This window comes from Myotis myotis, unplaced genomic scaffold (assembly GCF_014108235.1).
Source record: "Myotis myotis isolate mMyoMyo1 unplaced genomic scaffold, mMyoMyo1.p scaffold_m19_p_12, whole genome shotgun sequence".
Taxonomy (NCBI): domain Eukaryota; kingdom Metazoa; phylum Chordata; class Mammalia; order Chiroptera; family Vespertilionidae; genus Myotis; species Myotis myotis.
In genome coordinates this window covers 6,475,969-6,499,279 of record NW_023416316.1, presented here as the reverse complement: position 1 = coordinate 6,499,279, position 23,311 = coordinate 6,475,969, and the positions used below count along the sequence as shown (strand labels likewise).

The following is a 23,311-nucleotide window of genomic DNA, read 5'->3' as shown; positions in this document are numbered from 1 at the left end:
GGTGGGAATGCAGACTGGTGCAGCCACTGTGGAAGACAGTATGGTGTTTCCTCAAAAAATTAAAAATGGAACTCCCATTTGACCCAGTAATCCCATTTCTAGAACTATATCCCAAGAAACCAGAAACACCAATCAGAAAGGATATATGCACCCCTATGCTCATAGAAGCACAATTTACCAAAATAAAAGATTTGGAAAGATTTGGAAACAACCTAAGTGCCCATCAGATGAGTGGACTAAAAAACTGTGGTACATCTACACAGTGGAATACCACACCACTATAAAAAAGAAGGAGCTAGCCCTAACCAGTTTGGCTCAGTGGCTACAGCGTCGGCCTGCAGTCTGAAAGGTCCCAGGTTCGATTTTGGCCAAGGGCATGTACCTTGGTTGCGGGCACATCCCCAGTAGGAGGTGTGTAGGAGGCAGCTGATCAATGTTTCTCGCTCATTGATGTTTCTAACTCTCTATTCCCTCTGTAAAAAAATCAATAAAATATATTTTTTTTTAAAAAAAAAATAATAAAAAAATAAATAAAAAAGAAGGAACTTTTACCATTTGCAACAGCATGAATGGAACTGGAGAGCATTATGCTAGGCAAAATAAGCCAGTCGGAGAAAGATAAATATCACATGATCTCATTCATGTGTGATATAATGATCAACATAATTTTTTTTAATATATTTTATTGATTCTTTACAGAGAGGAAGGGAGAGAGATAGAGAGTTAGAAACATCGACGGGAGAGAAACATCGATCAGCTGCCTCCTGCACATCCCCCACTGGGGATGTGCCCGCAACCCAGGTACATGCCCTTGACCGGAATCGAACCTGGGACCCCTCAGTCCGCAGGCCGACGCTCTATCCACTGAGCCAAACCGGTTTCGGCAATCAACATAATTTGATGAACAAAAAATAGATCCAGAGACAAATGGCAGGGGAAGTGGGGGGGGAGACGGGGGGATAGAGAGCAACCAAAGGACTTGTATGCATGCATATTAGCATAACCAATGGACACAGACACTGGGGCGGTGGGAGCTTGCCCAGGGTGGGAATGGCTGGGGGGAGGATGGGTCAATCGGGGGGGGAAAAGGAGACATATGTAAATCTTTAGACAATAAATAAATTAAAAAAATAAAGAGTATACCAAAAGCTGAAACCGGTTTGGCTCAGTGGATAGAGCGTCGGCTTGCGGACTGAAAGGTCCCGGGTTCGATTCCGGTCAAGGGCATGTACCTGGGTTGCGGGCACATCCCCCAGTGGGAGATGTGCAGGAGGCAGCTGATCGATGTTCCTCTCTCATCGATGTTTCTAACTCTCTATCTCTCTCCCTTCCTCTCTGTGAAAGATCAATAGAATGTATTTAAAAAAAAAAAAAAAAAAGAGTATACCAAAAAATGTATGTTTGTGTGGACAATGGGCCCATGCTTTCTTATTCAATATGTTATTTAATATTGTCATTATTTATTTGATAATCAAATTGTTCCAGATTTGGCCAGTGAGAACTCAAACTATGTCCTTTTTTAAATTATTGAAATTATTGACTTGAGTGAGAGAGAGGGAAGGAGAAACATCAATCTGTTGTTCCACTTACCTATGCATTCATTGGTTGCTTCATGTATATACCCTGACCAAAGACGGAACTTGCAACCTTGGCGTATCGGGACGACACTCTAACCAACTGAGCTACCCGCCCAGAGTGCGCTATGCCCTTCTGATGTGTCTCTGTTATTCACTGAGCACTTCCTTACTTTCTGGCACAAAAAGATGCTCCGGGCTCAGTGTGTTCTTTCTCTGTTCTCACCCAGCAATCAGCCATTTCTTCAAGGAGCCTGGCTTCCTTGGGGGGGATGATATTTAGAAGCAAGGGGCTGGGCACTAGGTGGGCTCATTTCCAAAGTACTGTGTTTCTGGGTCAGCTCAGTGGACAGAAGTAGAAAATATTTACACACATAAATACAAGTCCAGGACTTCTGGATGATACATCCAGTTCCAGGCCAGTACCGCAGCGTATTGGCCTACCCCATTTCATATTTGTACTTCCTTCTACAACAGTGAGAAAACTGGCTCCCACATCTTCAGCATATTTCATTTATTATCCAATCCTCCAGTACACAGAGAGTATTTCACAATTGCTAACCCATGCCACTATGATAAACAAGCCTATTAGATAGCGTATTTGTTTAAAATTATTTTCATCTTTAGACTTAGGGTATATTATAAAAATTTCGTGTTCAGAAGTTACTTGGATTAGTTCCCTTTTTCCCTTCAGTGTGGTTGGTTACTCATCTGAAATATAATTTGATAATTTATAAATACAGAGCTATTTCATTCAAGATTTTTTGTTTTTTTTTTCCCATGGCTGTTTTAGTTCTCTTGTAAATCACATGTAACTAAAATTTTCTTTTCCTGCTTCTTAGCTTGTCTTCTTCTTGTTGTTGTTTTAATAAAAGAAATTAACCCGTTTACATGTATAGTGAAAGCTACTATGTCTGATCTTTTCCCTGACATTTTGTTTGTTTTTTAATTTGTTTATCCCTTTAATCTGAATGGGAGAGAATTAAGAGCCCCTTTTATCTGCCAGTGCCCAGCACCTGGTCATGCTCAGCAAACACTTGTGGGATGTTGACCAAAAGCTCAACAAATGGCTTTCCCTTATATTTGGATAAATAGACACAGGGTCTTGGCCTTACTGTGATGATAATAATGACTAACTCAGCAGTTACTAGTAAGCTGAATGATTATGAAAAGTCTTAGCAAAGGATTTGGATATGGTAATCACTAAGCAAATTCTGTTATTTATAGAGCACTGTCTATGAACGAGGCATGGTGCTACATTATCTTATTTAATACTCACAATAAATCTACTTTATAGATGGGGAAACCTGGGGCTTAGAGAAGTAATTTTTACAACTAGGAAACAGTTGAGTTGAGATCTGAATCCAGATCTGACTTCAAAACTCACCCTTTAACCACCACACGTCCCTGCCTCTACATATTCAAAGACAAGCACATGCTGTTGCTCACAAGGTCAAAGTCTCCTTAGCTGGACCCAACTGCCAGCCCAGTTCCCTGGAAACCCACGACCAGATGGAGGTCTGCCCCATGAGAGGATAAGGAGATGCTCCTTTGATGGCTTAGAAATCTACCACCATATTATGTTCTCTCCATCACTGTGAACACAGATTAAAGGTTTGGCCCGAGTGTGGTATGAGTGCAAATAAGACAGATGAGAACTTACTCGGGGACAGGCCCTTTACCTGGGGTTTCTCACGCTCAGCACTGCTAACATTTGGGGCCATTCCTTGTTGGGGGGTGGCCAGGGCTGTCCTGTGCATTGTAGGATGTTTAGCAGCATCTCTCACCCCTACCCACTAGTTGTTAGTAGTGCCCCACCCCAGTTGTTACAAACAAAAATATCTCCAGACATTCCCAAATATTCCCTGCCGGGGTCAGAAGGGTGGGCAAAGTCACCCCCACCCCTGTTGGTTGAGAACCACTACTTACATGTATTACACTAATTTAATTCTCACAACAATCTTACAAGACTGATACTTTCATTATCCCCATTCTACAGGTGAGGAAACTGATAAGGTTCTACTGCTAATTAGCAGTAGAGAAGGGATTAATAACAAGAGCCCTAGCCAGTGTTGCTAAATGGTTAGAGCATCAGCCCACAGACCGAGGGGTCTCAGGTTCCATTCCAGGTCATGGGCATGTACCTGGGTTGCAGGTTTGATCCCAGGCCCTGGTTGTGGGGCGCGTTCGGAAGGCAACCAATTGATGTATCCCTCTCACATCAATGTTTCTCTCTTCCCCTTCCTCCCTCTCTTCCACTCTCTCTAAAAAGCAATGAGGAAAATGATCCTCTGGTGAGGATTAACAAAAACTAAACAACAAAACAAAACAAAAAAACCTCAAACAGTTAGAGTCCAGAGGTCAGAATGCCTCACTGGAGTGGACAGCCCATCTGATCCAACCTTTCCAAAGACCAGTTGGGCAAAATACTTTTTTTTAAGTAAACATGCATAGCAGTTGGACCACAGCCAGGTCTAGGACTTTACTGAAAGGAAATGTACTCACGGGATGCTCCGCTCACCATTTACACTCACGAAAAGCTGGAAATGGCTCATTCAGAGGGGACTCCTCTGGCTCCTCCTGGGCCTGAACACTTGAGTACTGAGCTTGAGCCAGACTTTTGTTTTAATCCTCACCCTCGGATGTTTTTCCATTGATTTTTAGAGAGAGTGGAAGGGAGAGGGAGAGACAGAGAGAAACACTGATGTGAGAGAGAAACATCGATTGATTGCCTCCTGCATGCCCCTGACCAGGGCTTGGAGCTTGCAACCAAGGTATGTGCCCTTGACCGGAATTGAACCGGGGACCCTTCAGTCCGCAGGCCGACACTCTATCCACCAAGCCCAACCGACTAGGGCCAGACTTATATTTTTAACCACATAATTTATTCTGCGTACATTAGAACGGGTTATGCAGATCTATAGTGGCGCAGAAAGGTGTCTTTGATACTTGATTACGTAAAAAACTTTTTTTTTAAAATATATTTTATTGATTTTTTTTACAGAGAGGAAGGGAGAGAGATAGAGAGTTAGAAACATCGATGAGAGAGAAACATCGATCAGCTGCCTCCTGCACACCCCCCACTGGGGATGTGCCCGAAACCCAGGTACATGCCCTTGACCGGAATCGAACCGGGGACCCTTCAGTCCGCAGGCCGACGCTCTATCCACTGAGCCAAACCGGTTTCGGCACATAAAAAACTTTTAAAAACCACATGCATAGTATGGCTTTATTTCTATAAAATGTTGTGTGCATATGGGAAGGGGGAGTGCTAGATGTAACAAGAGGGGATTGCGGTAGCTCTTGTCCTTGTTTAGGACATTATCTGATGGGATGCGTGGTGTGGAAGGAAGGCCAGGCACAAACGCCACATGTCGTGTGATTCATATGAAAGGTCAGAATAGGCAAACCCATAAAGGCAGGAAGATTAGTGGCTTCCGGGGGCTGCGGGAGATGATGAGGGCTGGTGAGTGACTGTTAATGGGTATGGGGTTTCTTTATGGGGTGACAAAAATGTTCTGGATTAAGATAGTGACAGTGGTTACACAACCTTGGGAATTTACCAGAAGCCACTGAACTGTATACTTTAAAAGGATGAATTTTATAGTCTGTGGGTAACATTTCAGTGAAAGGAACTTTGACAGAACTGCCAGGAGAAACGGACAAATCCAGAGCCATGACAGGGAAGCACACAGACGCGTACCCCACACCTCCTGGCAGCCGCCCCGTTACTCCCTGTGTGAGCCCCAGTAGGCTCTTGGGTGAGAGGCTGCTGCCTTTAATGGCCTTTAGTGGAGCCCAAGGACAGTTTGAGGGATGAAGCTCTAGCCCCACCCTCATCTCCACCAGCTCCACTCCCACTCCCAGTAAACCCACAATCCAGGTAAAAACAATGTGCTCATCGCATTACACAATTTCTACAGGAAAAACCCTCCACCCCCGACTTCCAACTAGACTGACACTCCCAAAACCCATTTCAAAGTCACTTAAACCACAGAAAGCCCTAGGTAGGACGGTCGGGGTTGTTTATCCAAAGTTCGATAACATCATTAAGGACCCAGATCCTCATTCTGCTTGCATGGCCACCCTCATGTGTTGGTCTCCTCCTCTGGGTTGCAAAGTGGCTGCTGCAATTCTGGACATCACATCATCACCACTGGTGTCCAGAGGCAGGAAAGAGACTGGCCAGTCTTCCCAGAAGTCCTCCGGAAGACCATTCATTCTCTCCTCATAGCAGAACTGGACCGTGTGGCCTCCCCGCCCCCAACCCCTGGCAAGGAGACGAGGCCACTATGATTGGCTTAGACGCATCAGGATTTCCCTGAGTCTATTGGTGCACTGGTTGATGGGGGGGCTACACCACAGATACATCTGGTCCCTGCAGCAAGGGAGGAAGAGGAACCAGCAGCCGTGGGGGCCACACTGGAATTCCTTCCCAAGAGGCCTTGCCCTCTGCCTGACCTTTCCTTTCTCCATCTCTCCAGGTCAAGGCCTCCTCTTCCTTCACACCAGCTCGGCACCTTCTCTGAAAGCCCTCCCTGCCTCACTGGCCAGGTCAAAGAACCAGCACTCTCTTCACAGCTCGGCCACAGTTACAACTAAATAATTACCTGCGTCCTTATTCGAGTAAAGTGGGCCCCTTAGAGGCGGCTCTATCCTTTATTCCTAGGTCCCAGCCAGAGTCTGGCACACAGTGGGTACTCCATCAACAGCTATTGGCTAGACAAAGGAATCAGTATGTTGCAAGAGGCAGATGTGAGGTCTGGAAGACGATTTCAAGCGCTTCCTCTGGGTGGTGAAGTGTTTTACTTTATTAACGTGCACACGCACGGAGGGAGAGCTCACGCTTGGGCGGAGCTCCGTGATGCACAGATGAGTTCACTTGCGTAAGCAGCTGGGTGGTGTGCTGTGGGGTCATCTTACTTTCCTCTCTGCTCTTTTTCTGGGCGGCTTAAATCGTTTTCCAATGATGTGGTGAGCATCACTTTCAAGGGGCTGGGTCCTTTTTACAAAAACAGGGCCTTTATTATTACTATTTTAAACAAAACGTCATTTTCATCTATTCAGATGTGGAAGGAACCCAGAGGTGCTAAGAACTTCCTTCCCTTGTTTTATTTTTCATCCTCCCTCCGCTGACCTCCCTCCTGGGGTTTTAGATAACCTCTTCCTCCCTCCAGGGGTAGGTATGAGTTTGTCACAAAGGCCCAAAAGGCTGCACTGGGCTCAGAATGAAAAGTGAGGCAAGCCCTAGATGGTTGCTCAGTGGTTAGAGCATTGGCCTGCAGACTGAAGGGTCCTGCGTTTGATTCTGATCAAGGGCACATACCCTGGTTGTGGGCTCGATCTCCAGTAGGGGGCATGCAGGAGGCAGCCGAGCAATGATTCTCTCTCATCATTGATGTTTCTCTCTCTCTCTCCCTCTCTGAAATCAATAAAAATATATTTTTTTAAAAAGTGAGGCAAAAAGGTAGCTTTCTATGAGAAAATGATACAAGTGTTTGGTTTTACTTTTCTTTTTCTCCAAAAGCATGAATTCTCCAATAACCTGAAACATCTGGCTATTTTAATACAGAATTGGAATCTATTCTCAAAGATATGTTCAGGTTAGTAATTTGTATGTGATGAAGTGTTCATTTGTCCATTCACTCATTCACTCACCGGTGTCTGCCCCCAGGCCTGGAGCATCCTGAGTGTAGGGAATAGAGAGATGGATCAGACCTGGAGCCTGTTTCCAGGGAGACAGGCACAGTCACAAATATCACTTCCATCTACGGTGGTGCTCTAATGAGAGCTGGTGGGCATGGTGTAGAGCAGAAGCTGATTATCACCCAAGGGGGGGGGGGGACATTTGAGGTGGGTTTTGAAGAACACATAGAAGTTTGCCAGGCAGAGAAGGGGTGGAAAGGCATTCCAGGCAGAAGGAACAGCTGTGCCAAGGCACAGAGGCCTAGTGCATGGAGTACGGTGGTCCAGAGCATGGAAGTACAGTCAGACTGCCTAGGGTTGACTCCTGCCTTACCCCTCTTTTTGCTGTATGATCTGGAGCAAGTTTTTTTTTTTTTTTATGCTCTGGCCTCAGTTATTTTTATTAAGTAGAGATAATGACAGAGTTGATGAGGATAAACCACCTAAAGATCTTAGACTAGCCCCTGCACAGGGTAGACCTTAGTGAGTTTCTAGCTCCTGGCTCTGGTGTGGTGAGTGTTGGGCATGAGGTGGGGAGACCAAGCTGAGGCTGGGGAAGCTGATGGGGGCCAGGGTAAGTTTTCAGCAGGAGAATGACGTGATCAGATCAGGTGCCTGCAGGGGGAGGGTGGGCTGGAGGGGTGAGTAGAGAGAGTCAACAGTGGTCAGAGCACAGTGGTGAGGCTGTGAGCTCAGGGAAGTTGGGAGACTCAAGAGAGTCTGTGAGGAGCTGAACTGTGTCCCCTCAGAATTCGTGTGTTGAAGCCTTAACTTCCAGATACAGAGAGGTAGTCTTTCAAGAGTAATTAAGATGAAATGATGTCATTGGGGTGGTGCTAACGCAGTATGACTGGTGTCCTTATAAGAAGAGTTTAAGCCGAGACCGGTTTGGCTCAGTGGACAGAGCGTCGGCCTGCGGACTGAGGGGTCCCGGGTTCGGTTCCGGTCAGGGGCATGTGCCTGGGTTGCGGGCACTTCCCTAGTGGGGGATGTGCAGGAGGCAGCTGATCGATGTTTCTCTCTCATCGATGTTTCTAGCTCTCTATCTCTCTCCCTTCTCTCTGTAAAAAATCAATAAAATATATTAAAAAAAAAAAAGAAGAGTTTAAGACAAGACAAGCACACGGGAAAGACAGTGTGAAGACACAGCCAGAAGGTGGCCGACTACAAGCCAAGGAGAGAGGCCTTAGAAGGAACCAGCCCCATGAAACCTTGATCTCAGACGTCTGCCTCCAGAGCCATGAGAAAGTAGATTTTTGTTGATCCAGCCATCCAGCTGGTGGTCCTTTGTTATGGCCGCCTGAGCAAACTAATAGAGTCCAATGGTGGAGAGACTTGGGGTTGACTGGATGTGGACACTAAGGGACAGAGAGGACCCCTGGGTTCTAGCTGACAGAAGAGGTGGAAGGAGGTGCCATCACTAAGATGGGACAGGTGTGGGGGAAGGAGGGTGAATCCATTGCTTGCTCATGGGACACATCTAAGACATGAAGTATGACGGGGAGGAGATGTGGGCCCCTGCTCCAGCCTCCACACACCCTTCCCAACTCATGCTCCTAGGACCTCAGCCCCAGGCCCTGCACAGCTCCCCCAGGTGCTCTGGGCTTGCCAGCTCCATGCCCTGGTGACGGATACCGTTACACCCAGTCCCAGTGCGGCCCGGGTGGGGCCCTGCCAGCTGGGCATTGCCTCAGCGTGAGGGCGTGGAAGGAAGGGAGGCCCAGCTAAGTAAGGCACAGGCCCCAGAGATAGGGCCAAGGGCGCCCATCCTTCCAGGAAAACAGGCTGGTCACCAGGATACAGCTCATCATGTTGCAGCCGGCCCAGCCCAAGCTGTAGTCACTTGGGTGCATGGGGGTTATTTGGCGACTCTTTCAGCCCTGGTAATAATAAGAGTACCCACTAGCCAGGTGTTACGTGTCTCGCCAGGCTCAGAGAGGTCAAGTGACTTGTCCAGGGACACACAGTTGGTTGGAGGGCCTGTCTCACACTGGAACCCATGCCCTGGGCCACTCTGATGGCAGGTCTCATTCCAAGTTTTCTTGCAAAGTGAACTTGGTCATCCCCATTGGACTTTCACAGGAACGTCTCCAGAGCACGGATATTACACAAAGAGAGGTCATCTCTGAACATGTGTTTCTGAATTTTATGTTTAAGAATTTGTTATTGTTTTTCTTTTCTTTTTTTAAAGGAGCTTGCAAGGCTCATAAGATATGTAAGTGTAAGAACTCGGAAGCTGTTGGAGGCCGGAAACAGTAATTACTGCAAAGCACTCGGACAGCACAAATGCCTGCCAATCCCTGGGCCAACTGGGGAGTCCAGGCCCTGCCCCAGAGCGGCCCTTGGGGAGCACCCACCCCCTCAGGGGTCTAGGCCAAAGCCACTTCCTTGCACTTGGCTGGAGCTCTGAGCCGGCCTGGAGGCTGGCCTGCTTCCCAGCTGCGGTTTTTGCCTGATGTGCTGGGAGCCATCCCACGGTCTGAGGCCTGGCTCCTGGCCTCCCAGAGGAGGATAGGGGAGAACTGGGGCCTGGATGCAGTGGGTCCTGGATTCAAATCCCACCTCCACCTCCTCAAGGTCCATAAGTCCTGAGTGTGGGCTGTGGAGCCAGACCCCGCGTTAGAACCCAGACTCGACCACTTCCTGGCTGTGTGGCCTTGGGCAACGCATCGCCCTTTGCACTTCGGTTTCATCTCTCACATGAGGACTAGAATGGCAGTGGCCTCGCAGGCTTGGTTTGAATGACACAATATGCAGAAGGTGCTTGCAACAGTGTCTGACTCAAAGTGCCCGGCAACCTGGCTATTGCTGCTAGTGTCTTTGAGCAGCCCCCCTTCCCTCCGAGCCTGTTTCCCCATCCGTGCAGTGGAAATGACCAGCACTGACAAGCTGATCAGAGGAGATGATGCAAGAAAACCACTCCACACAGTACCTGGCAATTAGTGAGTGCTCAGCACATTCTTAGCCATTATCCCAAGGCCCTTCTAAAATGCTCATGCTCTGGAAAAACTGCCTGGTAAGTTTGCGAGAAGAGAGGCAAAGCCAAGCCATTTAACAGTTTCTAGAGCCAGGGTGACCAGCAGCCCCCAGAGCCTGTAAGCGCCTCGGTGGGTGGCACCTGATGGGCACAGGGACACAGAACCGCGGATGGGCCGGGAAGCAGCTTGTTCTGATGCAGAGGCTGGAAGCTGGCAGCAGGGAATTCTGGGAGCGAAAGCAGCTGGAGGATGTCAGTGGAGGGGCTGGGGGACTGGCTCAGGGAGGGACGCTGCCAAGGCCGGGGGCGGGCTGCAGGGTGGCGGTCCAGGAGCTGGACTGTGGGTGGGCGGGGGCAGGGTGCCAATCTGGCCATGAGCCCGGGAGAGTCCCTGCCCCTCTGATCCACGTTTTCCTCATCTGCTAAGTGGGCCAACGATGCAGTCAATGGCTCAAAGAACACACAGGTGCTGCATGCCAGGCACCCAGTAGGTGCTCGGTAGCAGGGCTGTTATGACAACTTGGAAGCCTGGTCAGGTGAGGGGAGAAGCTGGTGAGAGACCCACTGACTGCACCTGAGCCAGCCCAGGCAGGCAGCAAGGGCAGGACCCCCCTGAGCAGCCCTCCTGGGTCCTCCTACCGGCTGAGTAGACCCAAGCAGTTTCCCTGGAGTTCTAAGCCGGGAAACATGTCCAGCCTAGTGGTGGGCCTGTCTCGGTGCCAGTGGGCACTGCAGAGGGGCCCTGTCGGTGAGGCTGCCCTCCTGGGTGCCTTCTGTATCCCATGCCCCATGCCCTGCAAACCACTCCTTCCTGAGATGCCTTGAGCCCGTCCTCAACCAGCTGGTGTCAGGATCCGCCCCAGGCCAGACACTGTGACCTCCACCACAGGACCCCTGTGGGGGCACACAGCCTGACTCTGTCCTCTAGGGGGATGCATTCGGCACACTTCCACTAATAACAACAACAGTTCTGCATTAACCAGAGAAAATGAACCACGCCCCTGTGAGGTGGGTTAATTGTTCAAAATAAATAGTTTGGGGGGAGCTGTAGAAATTTGAAATAACCCGAGAAGGGAATAGTGTTGACATAAATGGGTCCTACGTTCATTCCTAACCTAGGTGATGTGTTTTTGGGAAAAGCCTTCATCCCCACTCTACAGAGGAGAAAACTGAGGCTTGGACTGGTCGAGTGACTCACCCCAAACCACCCAACTGTAAGGCAGCCCAGGGCTGTGGACTCCATGTTTTTAATACCCTAGAAAGCTGGTACAATTAATATTCCCATTTTTCAGATGAGGACACTGAGGATTACGGCACAAGGCCAATAAGTGGTAGGATTTGAACTGGGGATGTGACAGGTCTAGAAGGGTGTGTAAGCCATTACAGAGTGGGCAACTGAGGTTGAGGGCCGCTGGGACCCTCGTGGGCACATACAGCTGGGAGAGGCGCCAGCTGAGGTTCAGGCCTGAGTGTCTGGAAAGGGAAACAAGTCTAAGAGGAAATGACCCCAAATGCCTGCCACCGCCACCCAGACAGGAAGGAAAGGACAATGTCCCAGCCAGACTGAAGGAGGGGGCTTCTCACCCCGCAACCCCCAGACACAGGGGCCCCGGGGCTGACAGGAGTCCTTTATCCTTTATCGTGAGGTCTCAGGGGTGGGGGCAGCTGAGCACACAGCAGTCCCCTGGCAATGACACAGAACGGCCATTGAGGAAAGTCCAGGCCTGGGGGGAGGGATGGGGCCGCTGTGACCAGCCCCCAAGTGGAGGAGGGAAGGGCTGCCTACAGGGCATCCCAGCCCCAACCTTTAAACTTGATGAGGAAGCTGTGATCACCCCGCCTGTCAGCATTGCGGGCGAGTGGGCACCTGTGGGAGCCATGTGCGGTTCCAGGCATGAGCAGATGAGCCACAAGTTGCCTATACTTAACCCTGGAGCCCAAGCTCCTGGTGGCTCAGAGCAGCCTGAGCCCAGAGAGGCCCAGCAAGGAGCTCAAGGTCACACAGCAGGTGGAGCCTGCCGCTCTCTCCCTGCCCTGCCAGAGCTGCTTCCACCTTCTGGCTGGACCTCTGTTTCCCACACCCCCACCCCCTACCCCCCGTCTCCCAACCCCCCTCTACCAGTTGTATCGTTGGAGGCAGCACAGGGCTGATCAGATTTCCACAAGGCATGTGGGTGCCAGGTGTGGCTGAGACAGTTGGAAGGGCAGGTGGGCAGAGGGGGCAGCGGCTGCGGGAGGCTAGGGGATCGGACACCACAGCAGCTGTTCTGCACCTGCTCAGGGTGTACATCCTGGGTCTGCCGCTGCAGCTGGCTGGTAATCCTGCTTTTGAGCCCCTTCCTCTCCCGGGCCCTCCGTTTCCCCGTCTGCACACTACCCACCCGGTGTGATGATGTGATGAGGTTTGCAGAGCACAGCCTGCTGCCACTGTGATGGTTGGGTTATTATTATTATTATTACCTCCTGGTGGCCTAAGAAGAAAAGGTCAGGAGGCCAGAGAACCTCTGCAGGGAGGCCTGGGGGGCCACTTGACCCCTGGAGTTCACTTCTTCCTCTCAGCACTGGCTTCCTAAAGCCCAGTCAGGCCACCCCCTTGTCCTTGCTGAATGCCCTTCACTGCGCTCCACTGCTCCCCACTGCATGTGGCAGCACAGTCCATCAGTCTTGTGAAATTAGAGTCATTCTGGCTGGAGCTGGGTCAGGGGCCCAGAATTCCCCACTGGTGCTCCTCCTCCTAACCTTTCACCCCGCAAGGAGCTCTGAGGTTCCTTCTTGCACCCCCCTGGGTTCCATGGCATCTACTTTGAGAACCACTGCTCAAGGAATGTGATCCAGCCCTTAGCCCAGCATTCAAGGCCTCCACTTCAGGCACCTCCCCTCAGCTTCTCATTTTGGTTTCCCATAGATGTCACCCCAAGTGGCCCAGCACCCCCACTCCCCACTCCTGACTCCCAGACCTTCTCCCGGTTTTGCACTGGCAAATACCTTTCAACTCCAGAGGCCTGGAAGCCCACAGTCTCCTCCCAGAAGACCTCCAAACTGTTCACAGCGGCCCCCCTTACGGAGCGAGGCTGAAGGCACGGTGGGGTGTCTTTTATGCTTTAGCCTTCTACACGTACACATATATGTGTGTGTGTTTTTGCCGTCAGCATGTAATGTAAGACATTTTTATTTTTATTTTTTTATTTTTATTTTTTTTAATATATTTTATTGATTTTTTACAGAGAGGAAGGGAGAGAGAGAGTTAGAAACATCGATGAGAGAGAAACATCGATCAGCTGCCTCCTGCACATTTCCCACTGGGGATGTGCCCGCAACCAAGGTACATGCCCTTGACCGGAATCGAACCCGGGACCCTTCAGTCCGCAGCCCGACGCTCTATCCACTGAGCCAAACCGGTTTCGGCAATGTAAGACATTTTTAAATGAAAACATTTGGTTTGTGTGCTAGGAACAAAGCAGGGCCCAGAAGAGGCACAGAGAAGCCAGACAGCCCCACGTTCGGTCCCCATGCCTGCAGCAAGACCCATCCCTCCATCTCCACAACCCCCACCTGGAATTGTAAGCACAGGCCTCACCGGAAGAATAACAATGGCAACAGCAGGGGAGCTTGGGAAAGCAGCGGAGCTGTCCTCACGCTTCTCTCTAACATTGTTGTGTCCAGGATGTTCTAAGAATTTTAAAAATTAAATACCAATAAAGTCCTCTTTGGCTGGGTCGTGGCCCTGCCTCCACAGCCAGATGGGCCTGTCACAGGGACCCTGCCCAGCTCCCACCCTCCCCCTTCACTCCATCCTAATCTGGACTTGGCATCAGGAGGGTGGTGTGTTCAAGACACCATGGTGCTCATCCCAGGCCTCAGAGCCTTCCCTTCTCCGTAAGAGACACTGGATTTCGGGAGGGGCCCAAGAGGCCTGTGGGGAAGAGGCCCTGAGCCCGAGGGCTTGGAGCGCAGGCGCAGGGCCAGGGCCCACGCTGAAGAGAGTGGGTGGGGTCAGGGCCCCTGGGCTGCTCGGGTTTCTTCTGGCGTCGGGTCACTTTGCTACCCAAACAAAAGAACAGTCTTAGAAAGAAAAGAAAAACATGCTAAAAATATAATAAGATAAATAAACAAGACCAAGTTTCTTTAAAAACAATTTTTTTTAATTGATTTCAGAGAAGAAGGGAGAGGGAGAGAAAGATAGAAACATCAATGATGAGAATCATTGATCGGAACTAGCAAGTTGGGCGTGTGCCCTGACCAGGAATCGAATCATGACCTCCTGGTTCATAGGTCGATGCTCAACCACTGAGCCACACCAGCCAGGCCAAGACCAAGTTTCTCGGTCTAGCAAATTGTACCCCAAGAGAGCCAGAGCGAAAGGTGGGACCGACTCCACAAGAGCAGCCCAGAGGCCAGGGGAGAAGAAAGCACCACAGTCCCTCTTTTCCAGAAAGTGTGGGCCCAGCAGTCTCAGGCTCCTTGGCCTGACACTGATTGCCCAGCAGGTTCTGCACAGGTTGTTCAGTGGTTATCTGAGCGCTCAGAAAGGAAGTGGTGGCCAGAGATGCCAACGGGGGTCACTGGGAATTAACCCTGGGCGCTCTTGCCTCTCTCCTGTAATCAGGGCAACTGTGCCCAAACCAGATACACCTACATATCTTTAGGGCTAAATGAGAAAATGTGGACTCACATTGTATCCTATCCTATATAATAAAGAGCTAATATGCTAATTAGACCGAACAGCAGAACGACCGTCCGGACGACATTCCAGAGGACCGATGGACAACCTTCTGGATGAAGCCAGGGCTGCGAGGGCCGGCAGAGGCTGTGAGGGGCTGCGAGGGCTGGCTGAGGCTGTGAGGGGCTGCGAGGGCTGGCTGAGGCAGCAAGGGCTGTGAGGGTTAAGGCCCTTGCACGAATTTCGTGCATCAGGCCTCTAGTACTTTAATAACACAGCTGACCCACACAGAGCACTGACAATGCACCGGATGCCGTTCCAAGCACTTTGCATTAACTCTGTCCTCAAGGCAACCCTATGAGGTAGGAAGTGATCATCACCCTCATTGTAGACAGCAGGAAAAGGAAGCACAGAGCAGTTAGCTGGTGGGTGACGGAGCCAGATTTGAACAGCTGTGGCTCCAGAACCCACAGGTGCACAGCTGGTTTTAAACCGAACTGGAGATCCCTGATTGATTAACAGAGGAGGATGCAGGACTGCCAATCCAGATGTCCTGCCCTCCACTCACTGGGCCAATGGAAAGCTGACCAAGGAACCTGAACCGCCTGGATTTCGCTCTAGATTCTCAGCCCCTGCTCCCTGCCCTTTGCTGGCATGGCAGTGATGTAGTCCTTCCCATCTTTGATCCCCCACCCCCCCAGCTCCTTCCCATATGGTCCCTTTTGGCCATTAAAGGTTTCCGTTGTTTGCAACCAAAGAGCCCTGCTTGAGGTAGGAGCTCACCACTCCCCTGCCCCCACCCATGGTTAGTCCACGATCCTGATGGGTGTGGTGGACGCAAAAAAAAATCAGAATCACTGGCAGTCGCTGTTGATCAGGGCTCTGTCCTTAGCCTCGTCCCAGTGAGCATCACTTTTACAGTTTGGGTTTAGAACACAGAAGGCCTGCTCATGAAATTTGCAGCTGCCACAGTGCAGAATTCATGCTTTGTGCAACAGAAGCCTGACAACGCTCTCAAGACTAGGCGGCTGGATGGGAGCCAACGAGATGACATTTAACCAGCATAATGCTTACATTGCCTGTGTTTCCGAAGAACTCATTGTGCACGTACCAGATCGGGGGAGAGTTTGCCAGATAGTAGTCCATGGGAAAAAACTCGCACTACAAAGTCAGTGAGTCACCAGAATAATGTCGCTGCTGAAATACAAATGCCTCTGGTAATGCGGGTGGCACGACTAGAGCCTGAGAGTCTGGAAAACTGGAAATGACAGCACCTTTCAGCCTGGCCGCCAGTCCATACAGGGAGCACGGTTCCAGCTGTGGCCTCGACACTTCAGGAGGGACAATGGCAATTAACGTGCATTCCTATACAGATGGCCCAGGTTGGGGGGAAACCACTGAGACTTGAGGGTCTTGGTCACCCTTGGGGAGCTAGGATCCCGGTGTGCAAACTGCAGGGGATTCCCAGAGAAGGATCCCGAAGGCACACTATTGGGGGACCAGCTCCGGAAATTAGAGATGTTTTCATCACAGCTGTTTGGGTGGCAAGTAACCGAAAACATACTGGAGATTGTTCAGGAAAGGAAGGAAGGAAGGAAGGGAGGAAGGGAGGGAGGGAGGGAGGGAGGGAGGGAGGGAGGGAGGGAGGGAGAGAGAGAGAGAGAGAGGAAGAAGAAAGAAGGAAGGAAGGAAGGAAGGAAGGAAGGAAGGAAGGAAGGAAGGAAGGAAGGAAGGGAGGAAGGAAGGAGAAGGAAGGAAGGAAGGAAGGAAGGAAGGAAGGAAGGAAGGAAGGAAGGAAGGAGAAGGAAGGAGAAGGAAGGAAGGAAGGAAGGAAGGAAGGAAGGAAGGAAGGAAGGAAGGAAGGAAGGAGGGAAGGAGTTTAAGGAAACGTGTGTTTTAGGACAGCAGCACCAGGAACTGGAGCTGGGAGCTGGAAAGCTGGCAGGAACCGGGCAGGCTGACTCTCGGCCTCTCCTCTCTGCTGGCTCTCTTGCTAACACACAGCTTTCTCTGCTTCCTGGGAACCGCACTCTGGCCCTGGCCATGCATACTCCACTAAACTGCTGAGAATGGGGATGGTGCGGACAAGGAGTGGGTCACCTCCAGTGGACGGAGTGAGAGTGGGAAAGGCCAGCACAGAGCCACCTCCTCAGTCTGGGCTGAGGGAGGAGAGACTATGGCAGGCCCTAAGAAGGAAAAGGCAGTCCAGGGGTGGAAAATATTCCCCAAAGACCCTCTTGGAGTGGCTAGAATCTGGGTCCCCCAATATCCTGGACAAAACCTGAGTCAGTGCAGTACTGCTGCCACCATCACTGTGACACACTGGTGCCCCAACCCCTGGCAGGGACCACACCCTGCAGGTGCAGCCCCTGCTGAGCAGAAGGCCAGACAGCCCTGATCACCAGGCCCCTCTCTCCATCATGAGCTGTGCCTGGGCCCGGGCCCTTGGGGGAGCCTGGCAAAGGGTGTTTGTGTCTGGGCTCTAAGCCTAAGGGACTGGGGGTGTCACAGCTCCTGCCATCGAGCACTTACTGCACCAGGAGACTCTGACAGGCACCATCTCACCGACTCCTCACAGGGCAGCCACGTGAGCACCCCTATTTTACAGATGAGGAAACTGAGGCACCGAGTAACCAGGTGGCTTGCCCAGGTTGCAGAGCTGGTCGTCGGTACAACCCAGGTTTAACCCAGACCTGTGATTCTAATGTCTCATCTCTGAGGCAGGAGCTCTGACTTAGTCTGGGGTGGGCAAGGGGAGGCTGTAGGGGAAGGGGAGGGTTATTTGAGCTAGATCCGAAGGTAAGCACGGGCCAAGAGGGTGGGGAACCCCATGTGCACAGGCAAAAGGTGGAGGAAGGAAGAAAGGGCCCTTGTGGCCGAGTTCAGGGAGCAAGGTGGCAGCAGGGGACAGTGGCAGGATGAGGCAGGAGAGGTGGGCATGTGGCTCGAGCCCCTGAGGCCCCTGGAATTCATGGTGGGTGGTTGCAACCACAGGCTCCTGCGTTAAGCAGAAAGGTTTTAACTCCTACTGGCCGAGGGGTCCCTGGGCCTGGTGGATGAGGTCTGCCTGGAGGGCTCTGGGAATGATGGGCTGGGCCATCCAAGTAGAGTAGGAACAACCAGGTGGCTGGAGAAATCCACAAGGGGAATGGTGCCTGGGCAGAGGGAGGGAGGGCCTGGGGAGCCAGCTATGGGGGCACCGTGTCGGGACCCACGTCTGGGGGTGAGGGGCTGCCTCTATTAGAGGCCCAATTCAGACGGGTCCGTGAGGAGTCAATTCAGTGACCTGGGCCCTCTGGGAATTAGAATGGGGGTGGGGCTGCCTCAAAGCCACCATTGTCACCCCCTCTCCCGCCTGACTGTCTGGGACCTAAAATAGAGCAGGAGCAGGGGATCTCGTGAGAAGGGTTTCTGGCAAAGAGATCTGGGAGGAAGGGTGTGAGTCACCACTGGGAACCCTCAAGTTTGAAGCTCCCAAAGCCCAGCTGCCCCACCCCCATCCCCAGGGAGTCTGGAATCCACTGGATGGCGAGCGCTGGAGCCCAGGGTGTCTCAGCCCCACCCTGTCCTGCGGGAAGGAGCTGGCTCCAGCTCTGCCATGGAGGTGCTGGATGACTGGGCCAAATCTGCCCCCGCAGGACCTCAGCTTCTCAGATGTGCCAGGAGTCAGGGACCTGGGCTGTGAGGGCCTGGAATTCATGGCAGGCGGTCCCAATAGAGGCCCCCGAGTCAGGCACACATGGGAAAGTCTCAGTTCCTTTCCTGTGGGCTGAGTGACCTTTGAATGTCCCCCTCATCTTGGGGCCTCAGTTTCCTGATCTGTAAAATGGACATGGAAACCAAGTCCTGTTCTTTCCCAGCTTCAGCTTGCACTATTCAACAAGCATCATGACAGCTCCCGGGCCTCTTGCCACCACCTCCACTTCCTCCCACGGCACACTTCCTGCTGCTAGGAATGTGAACCACAGTGTCCCCATCTTCTAGCGCCCGGTGCTTTACACACACTACCTCTGGCTCCCCACATCCTGGAGGGCAAAGATGGGCATCATCTCCAGCCTTCTCCATGGGAGCTCTTCACCTCAGTACTGGCCACTCCTAGGATCATCCCTACCTGAGGGGCAGGGCTGATCCTCCCCATTGTGCAGGTGGGAAACAGGCACCTCTCCAAGGGGTCTGGGTCCTTCGCAAACTGATGGGCACTGTGCACGGGTTCAGAGCAGCGGGAGAGGCAGGCGCAGTGTGTGGGGCTGGCCTGCCCTCTGGCGGCCACGGTGCCAGCCACAGGCCCACCTCCAGGGAGCTGAGAACGGTCTCTCCCAGTCCATCTCACGACTCCCCAGAGACCCCACAGCAGCTGCGCGCTCCCCGCCCCCCCCCCGGGTTGCCATGGAGACCACTTGTACACAGTTTCTTCTTCCCCCTTCCTTTTCCTTCCCCTTCCCCTTCCCCTTCCCCTTCCCCTTCCCCTTCCCCTTCCCCCTGTCCCAAGTCCGGCCCGCAGCCCACCAGCGGGCGGGAGGGAGCCTGAGGGAGCTGGCCGCGGACCCATGAACAGTAGGGCCCCAGGGAGGCTGGTCATAGGGAGAGTGAAATTCTTCCGCCGGCACCGCGGAGAGGTGAGGCCAGTGGGCCCTGCCCAGACTCTAGGCTCCTGGTTTCCCGTAGCGGAGCTCCGACTCCAGAATGGGCTCTAGGTTCTAAGCTCTGGTGCCAGAGAGGCCTCAGACCCCTGTTCTTTGGGCTCTGGCTTCAAAGTGAACTGGTTATGGACTCCAGCTCTAGAATGGACTCTTGGCTCAGAATCTGGTTCTAGGGAAGGCGCCAGCAGCTGGCGTCCATCAGATTCAGCTTCAGGCGCAGGTTCCCTTTACCGGGCTTCAGAGAGCGCGCCAGGCTCTTGGCGCTGGCTGCAGAGCGGTTCTGGGTCTGGGCGCTGGCTGCAGAGCGGTTCCTGGGTCTGGGCGCTGGCTGCAGAGCGGTTCCTGGGTCTGGGCGCTGGCTGCAGAGTGAGGCCTGGGTCTGGGCGCTGGCTGCAGAGTGGTTCCTGGGTCTGGGCTCTGGCTGCAGAGTGAGGCCTGAAGCCGCGGCTCCAACCCCAGGCTCCTGGGGGTGTGTTTAGGGATGGCCCAGGGCTCTGGCGTCAAGAATGAATAGCAGGTGTTTCTTGCCCTTTGATGGGACTATTTCTGTGCTCTGTTCCAGGTCAACTTCTCCGCCTTCTCCCCGGACGGCCAGACGCTGCTCACAGCCTCTGAAGACGGCTGCGTGTACGGCTGGGAAACCCGGAGTGGGAATCTGCTGTGGAAGTTGGGCGGCCACACAGGTGGGCTCCTCGAGCTGGATCGGGAGGCTAAGGCCCGCAATGACCTCCAACGTCTGAGCTGGGCACCCATGCAAGACAGCCTAGGCGGGGCTGAGGCACGAGGGCAAGGAGACGGGCATGTTCCCTGGACCCTCTGACTCTGGCGGACCTGAACTCAGGTCCTTTTTTTTTTAGTATGTTTTTATTTGATTTCAGAGAGAAGGGAGAAGGGGAGAGATAGAAACATCAATGATGAGACTCATTGGCTGCCTCCTGCACTGGGGATCATGCAGGCATCCCAGGCATGTGCCCCAAGGGGCAATCTAACCGCGACCTCCAGGTTCAGGGGTCAATGCTCAACACTGAGCCCCACCAGCAGGATTCAGATCCTACTTTTTAAAAAGTTCACAAATACACATATTTACGTCCTAACCATTTTTAAGTGTAGTTTTGCCTACGTTCATATGGTTGTGCAACTAGTCTCCAGAACTCATCTTGCAAAAGTGAAAATATACCCATTAAACATCTCATTCCTCCCTTCCCCCAGACCCTGTCAACCATCATTCTGCGTTTTGTCTCCAAGAATTGGACTACGCTAAGTGCCTTGTATAAGGGGAACCATACAGTATTCCTCTTTGTGACTGGCTTACCTCCCAGCATAATGTCCTTAAGGTTCATCTGTTTTACCTCCTATTTTGGCTGTGATTATGTAATGTCACCTCTGAGCCTCTATTTCCTCCTCTGTAGAATGGGATAATGGTTGCTAACCTAGAGGACAAAATAATGCAAGGAAAGTACCTAGTACCCAAAGTACTCAGTAGATATAATTTACAATTAAGGAGACAAAGAAATAGCTCTGGTTCATTATAGGGCAGCCGGATTAATGCTATAACAGGAAAATCTGGGGGCTGAGGAGCTCAAAGGAGGCAGTGAACCTATGCTGGGCTGTCAAGGAGTTTCTGGGAGGTGCCTGCATTTGATTGGTACTGATTGTGTGGGGTTGGTGTTCCAGGAATTCCAGGTGTATGGTGTAGGCTAGAAGGGAGTGAGGACAAGAGAGGTAGGCGATGAGACTGGAGAAATTCGTGGGTGTCAGAGTGGAGGGAGGGGGGGGGGGGGGGAGTGCCGTTCTCTGACCACGGCCACCCGCCCAGGCCCTGTGAAGTTCTGCCGCTTCTCCCCCGATGGCCGCCTCTTTGCCAGCACCTCCTATGACTGCACCATCCGCCTGTGGGACGCAGCAGAAGCCAAGTGTCTGCAGATATTACAGGGTGAGCAGGCTGGGTGGGACTGCAAGCCAAGCAGCCAGGCCTGGGTTCCCTTCTGGACCGTGCTGTGTCCTGTGCCACCTTGTAGGTCACCAGCGGAGTGTGGAAACAGTCAGCTTCAGTCCAGACTCCAAGCAGCTGGCATCGGGTGGCTGGGACAAGCGGGTGATGCTCTGGGAGGTGCAGGTATATGGAGGGGTGGCCAGAGAGCCTGGGACTGGATGACACACACCCTCCACACTGGTTCCAGAAAGGTCATTCCCAGTCTTCTCCACTGCTCGTGCCCACACCAAGACCCCCTAGCATCTGGCTACAGCTACCTCTCCCCCACCCCGTGCCCATGAGGTTCCCCCTGCCTGGATTGCCCTCTCCTCAAGCTGGGAAAGTCTCCCAGACTCCGATATGCCACATTACCCAGGCAGCCCCGAAAGAAGGGTCTGACCCATCTGAGGCCTACAACCTGGCACTGTTGAGGTTTCTGGGCTGCCCTCTGAAGCTCAGGGCTATCACCTTCAGTCTGGCCAGGTGCTGCGTCACTTAGCAGGGCACCAAGACTCCATCCAGAGCAGTGACTTCGCACCCAGCTCAGACTATCTGGTGAGCCACACCACCTCTGCCCATGCCCCACTATAACAGTACCAGCACCCACTTTCCCACTTGGGATTGAGCAGTGGTTAGAATTCTAGACCTTGACTAGATGACTGGGCTCTTCTGAGCCCGAGTCCTCATCTGTAAGATGGGGATTCAGCAGGGCTTGGTGCCTGCTTTCTGGGTCTGACAAGCCTAGAAACTGGGAGGGTGGACATGGGTCCATTCTGGCCCATTCTTATGGCAGCTGTCTGCAGGCCACTGGTTCCTGGGACTCTACCATTCGCATCTGGGACCTTCGGACAGGGACCCCAGCGATCTTCCACCAGGAGCTGGAAGGTCACAGTGGCAATGTCAGCTGCCTGTGCTACTCAACATCTGGCCTGCTGGTGAGCTGGGCTGCCTGGGTTCTAGGCTGGTCCCTTGCTGGCAGCAAGACCCTTGAAGGGTCATGGGCCATTTTGGGGCAGTGAACATACAGGCCTCAAACAGCTATCTGCTGTCTAGGCATCCGGCTCCTGGGACAAGACCATCCACATCTGGAAACCCTCGACTAGAAGCCTGCTTATTCAGCTCAAGGGTCACGCCACCTGGGTGAAGAGCATAGCTTTCTCCCCAGATGGGTTGCAGCTGGCCAGCGCGGGCTACTCCCCAATGGTAACCCTACCCCACCAGACTCCTCCTGGCAAACTCCTACCCTCACATTGGGCCTAGCAGAGTCCTCAGCCCTGTCCAGGAAGGACCACATCCCTGTGCCCTGAACAGGAAGGTGCCAGCCACTAAAGTCTGTGCTAGCCCAAACGTAACACTTGTAGGATTTAAATAGCTTCAGGGGAAATTGCACTGCACTGCTTTTTTGCATCAGATATTATGGCAGGCACCTTAAATATACCTCAAAAACAAAACCCAGTCCAAAGATTAAGATGTTGGCTAGGACTCACCCCCAAGGTGATTTAAGTCACTTGTGTTGTGAGGCCTCCCTTTCTGTTTATTTCCAGATCAAAGTCTGGGACTGCAACACAGGAATGTGCATTGAAACCCTGAAGGTAAGGCCTGTGGCTGTAGCATCCAAAGGAGCAGTAGAAGGTGTACCAGGAAGCTGGGCTCAGGCAGGACTTGCATCCTCAGAGCCCAACACTGTTCTTGGCAGGGAGCCTTGGATGTGGCCCACGCTTGCACCTTCACCCCAGATGGGAAACTCTTATTGGTGTCTGGAGCTGTTGATTAGGCAAGTCGCCAAGTCCCCCGCATGATCAA

The 23,311-nt window shown here is 52.2% G+C and overlaps 1 protein-coding gene across 1 annotated transcript; it reads left to right on the top strand.

The window, feature by feature from the left end:
* Positions 1-19,434: 19,434 nt before the first annotated feature.
* WDR38 (WD repeat domain 38) lies at positions 19,435-23,282 on the top strand. The gene is made up of 9 exons (XM_036329686.1): positions 19,435-19,512; positions 20,099-20,219; positions 21,353-21,469; positions 21,555-21,652; positions 21,983-22,063; positions 22,312-22,443; positions 22,562-22,711; positions 23,053-23,100; positions 23,205-23,282. The coding sequence occupies exons 1-9, from the start codon at positions 19,444-19,446 to the stop codon at positions 23,280-23,282; spliced, it is 894 nt and encodes a 297-aa protein (XP_036185579.1). The 5' UTR covers positions 19,435-19,443.
* Positions 23,283-23,311: the final 29 nt, after the last annotated feature.

Coding starts and splice junctions, on each gene's coding strand:
- WDR38 (XM_036329686.1), top strand. CDS start 19,444: ATGAACAGTAGGGCCCCAGGGAGGCTGGTCATAGGGAGAGTGAAATTC. Junction 22,444..22,561: donor ACTCAACATCTGGCCTGCTG/GTGAGCTGGGCT, acceptor TCTGCTGTCTAG/GCATCCGGCTCCTGGGACAA. Junction 22,712..23,052: donor GCGCGGGCTACTCCCCAATG/GTAACCCTACCC, acceptor GTTTATTTCCAG/ATCAAAGTCTGGGACTGCAA.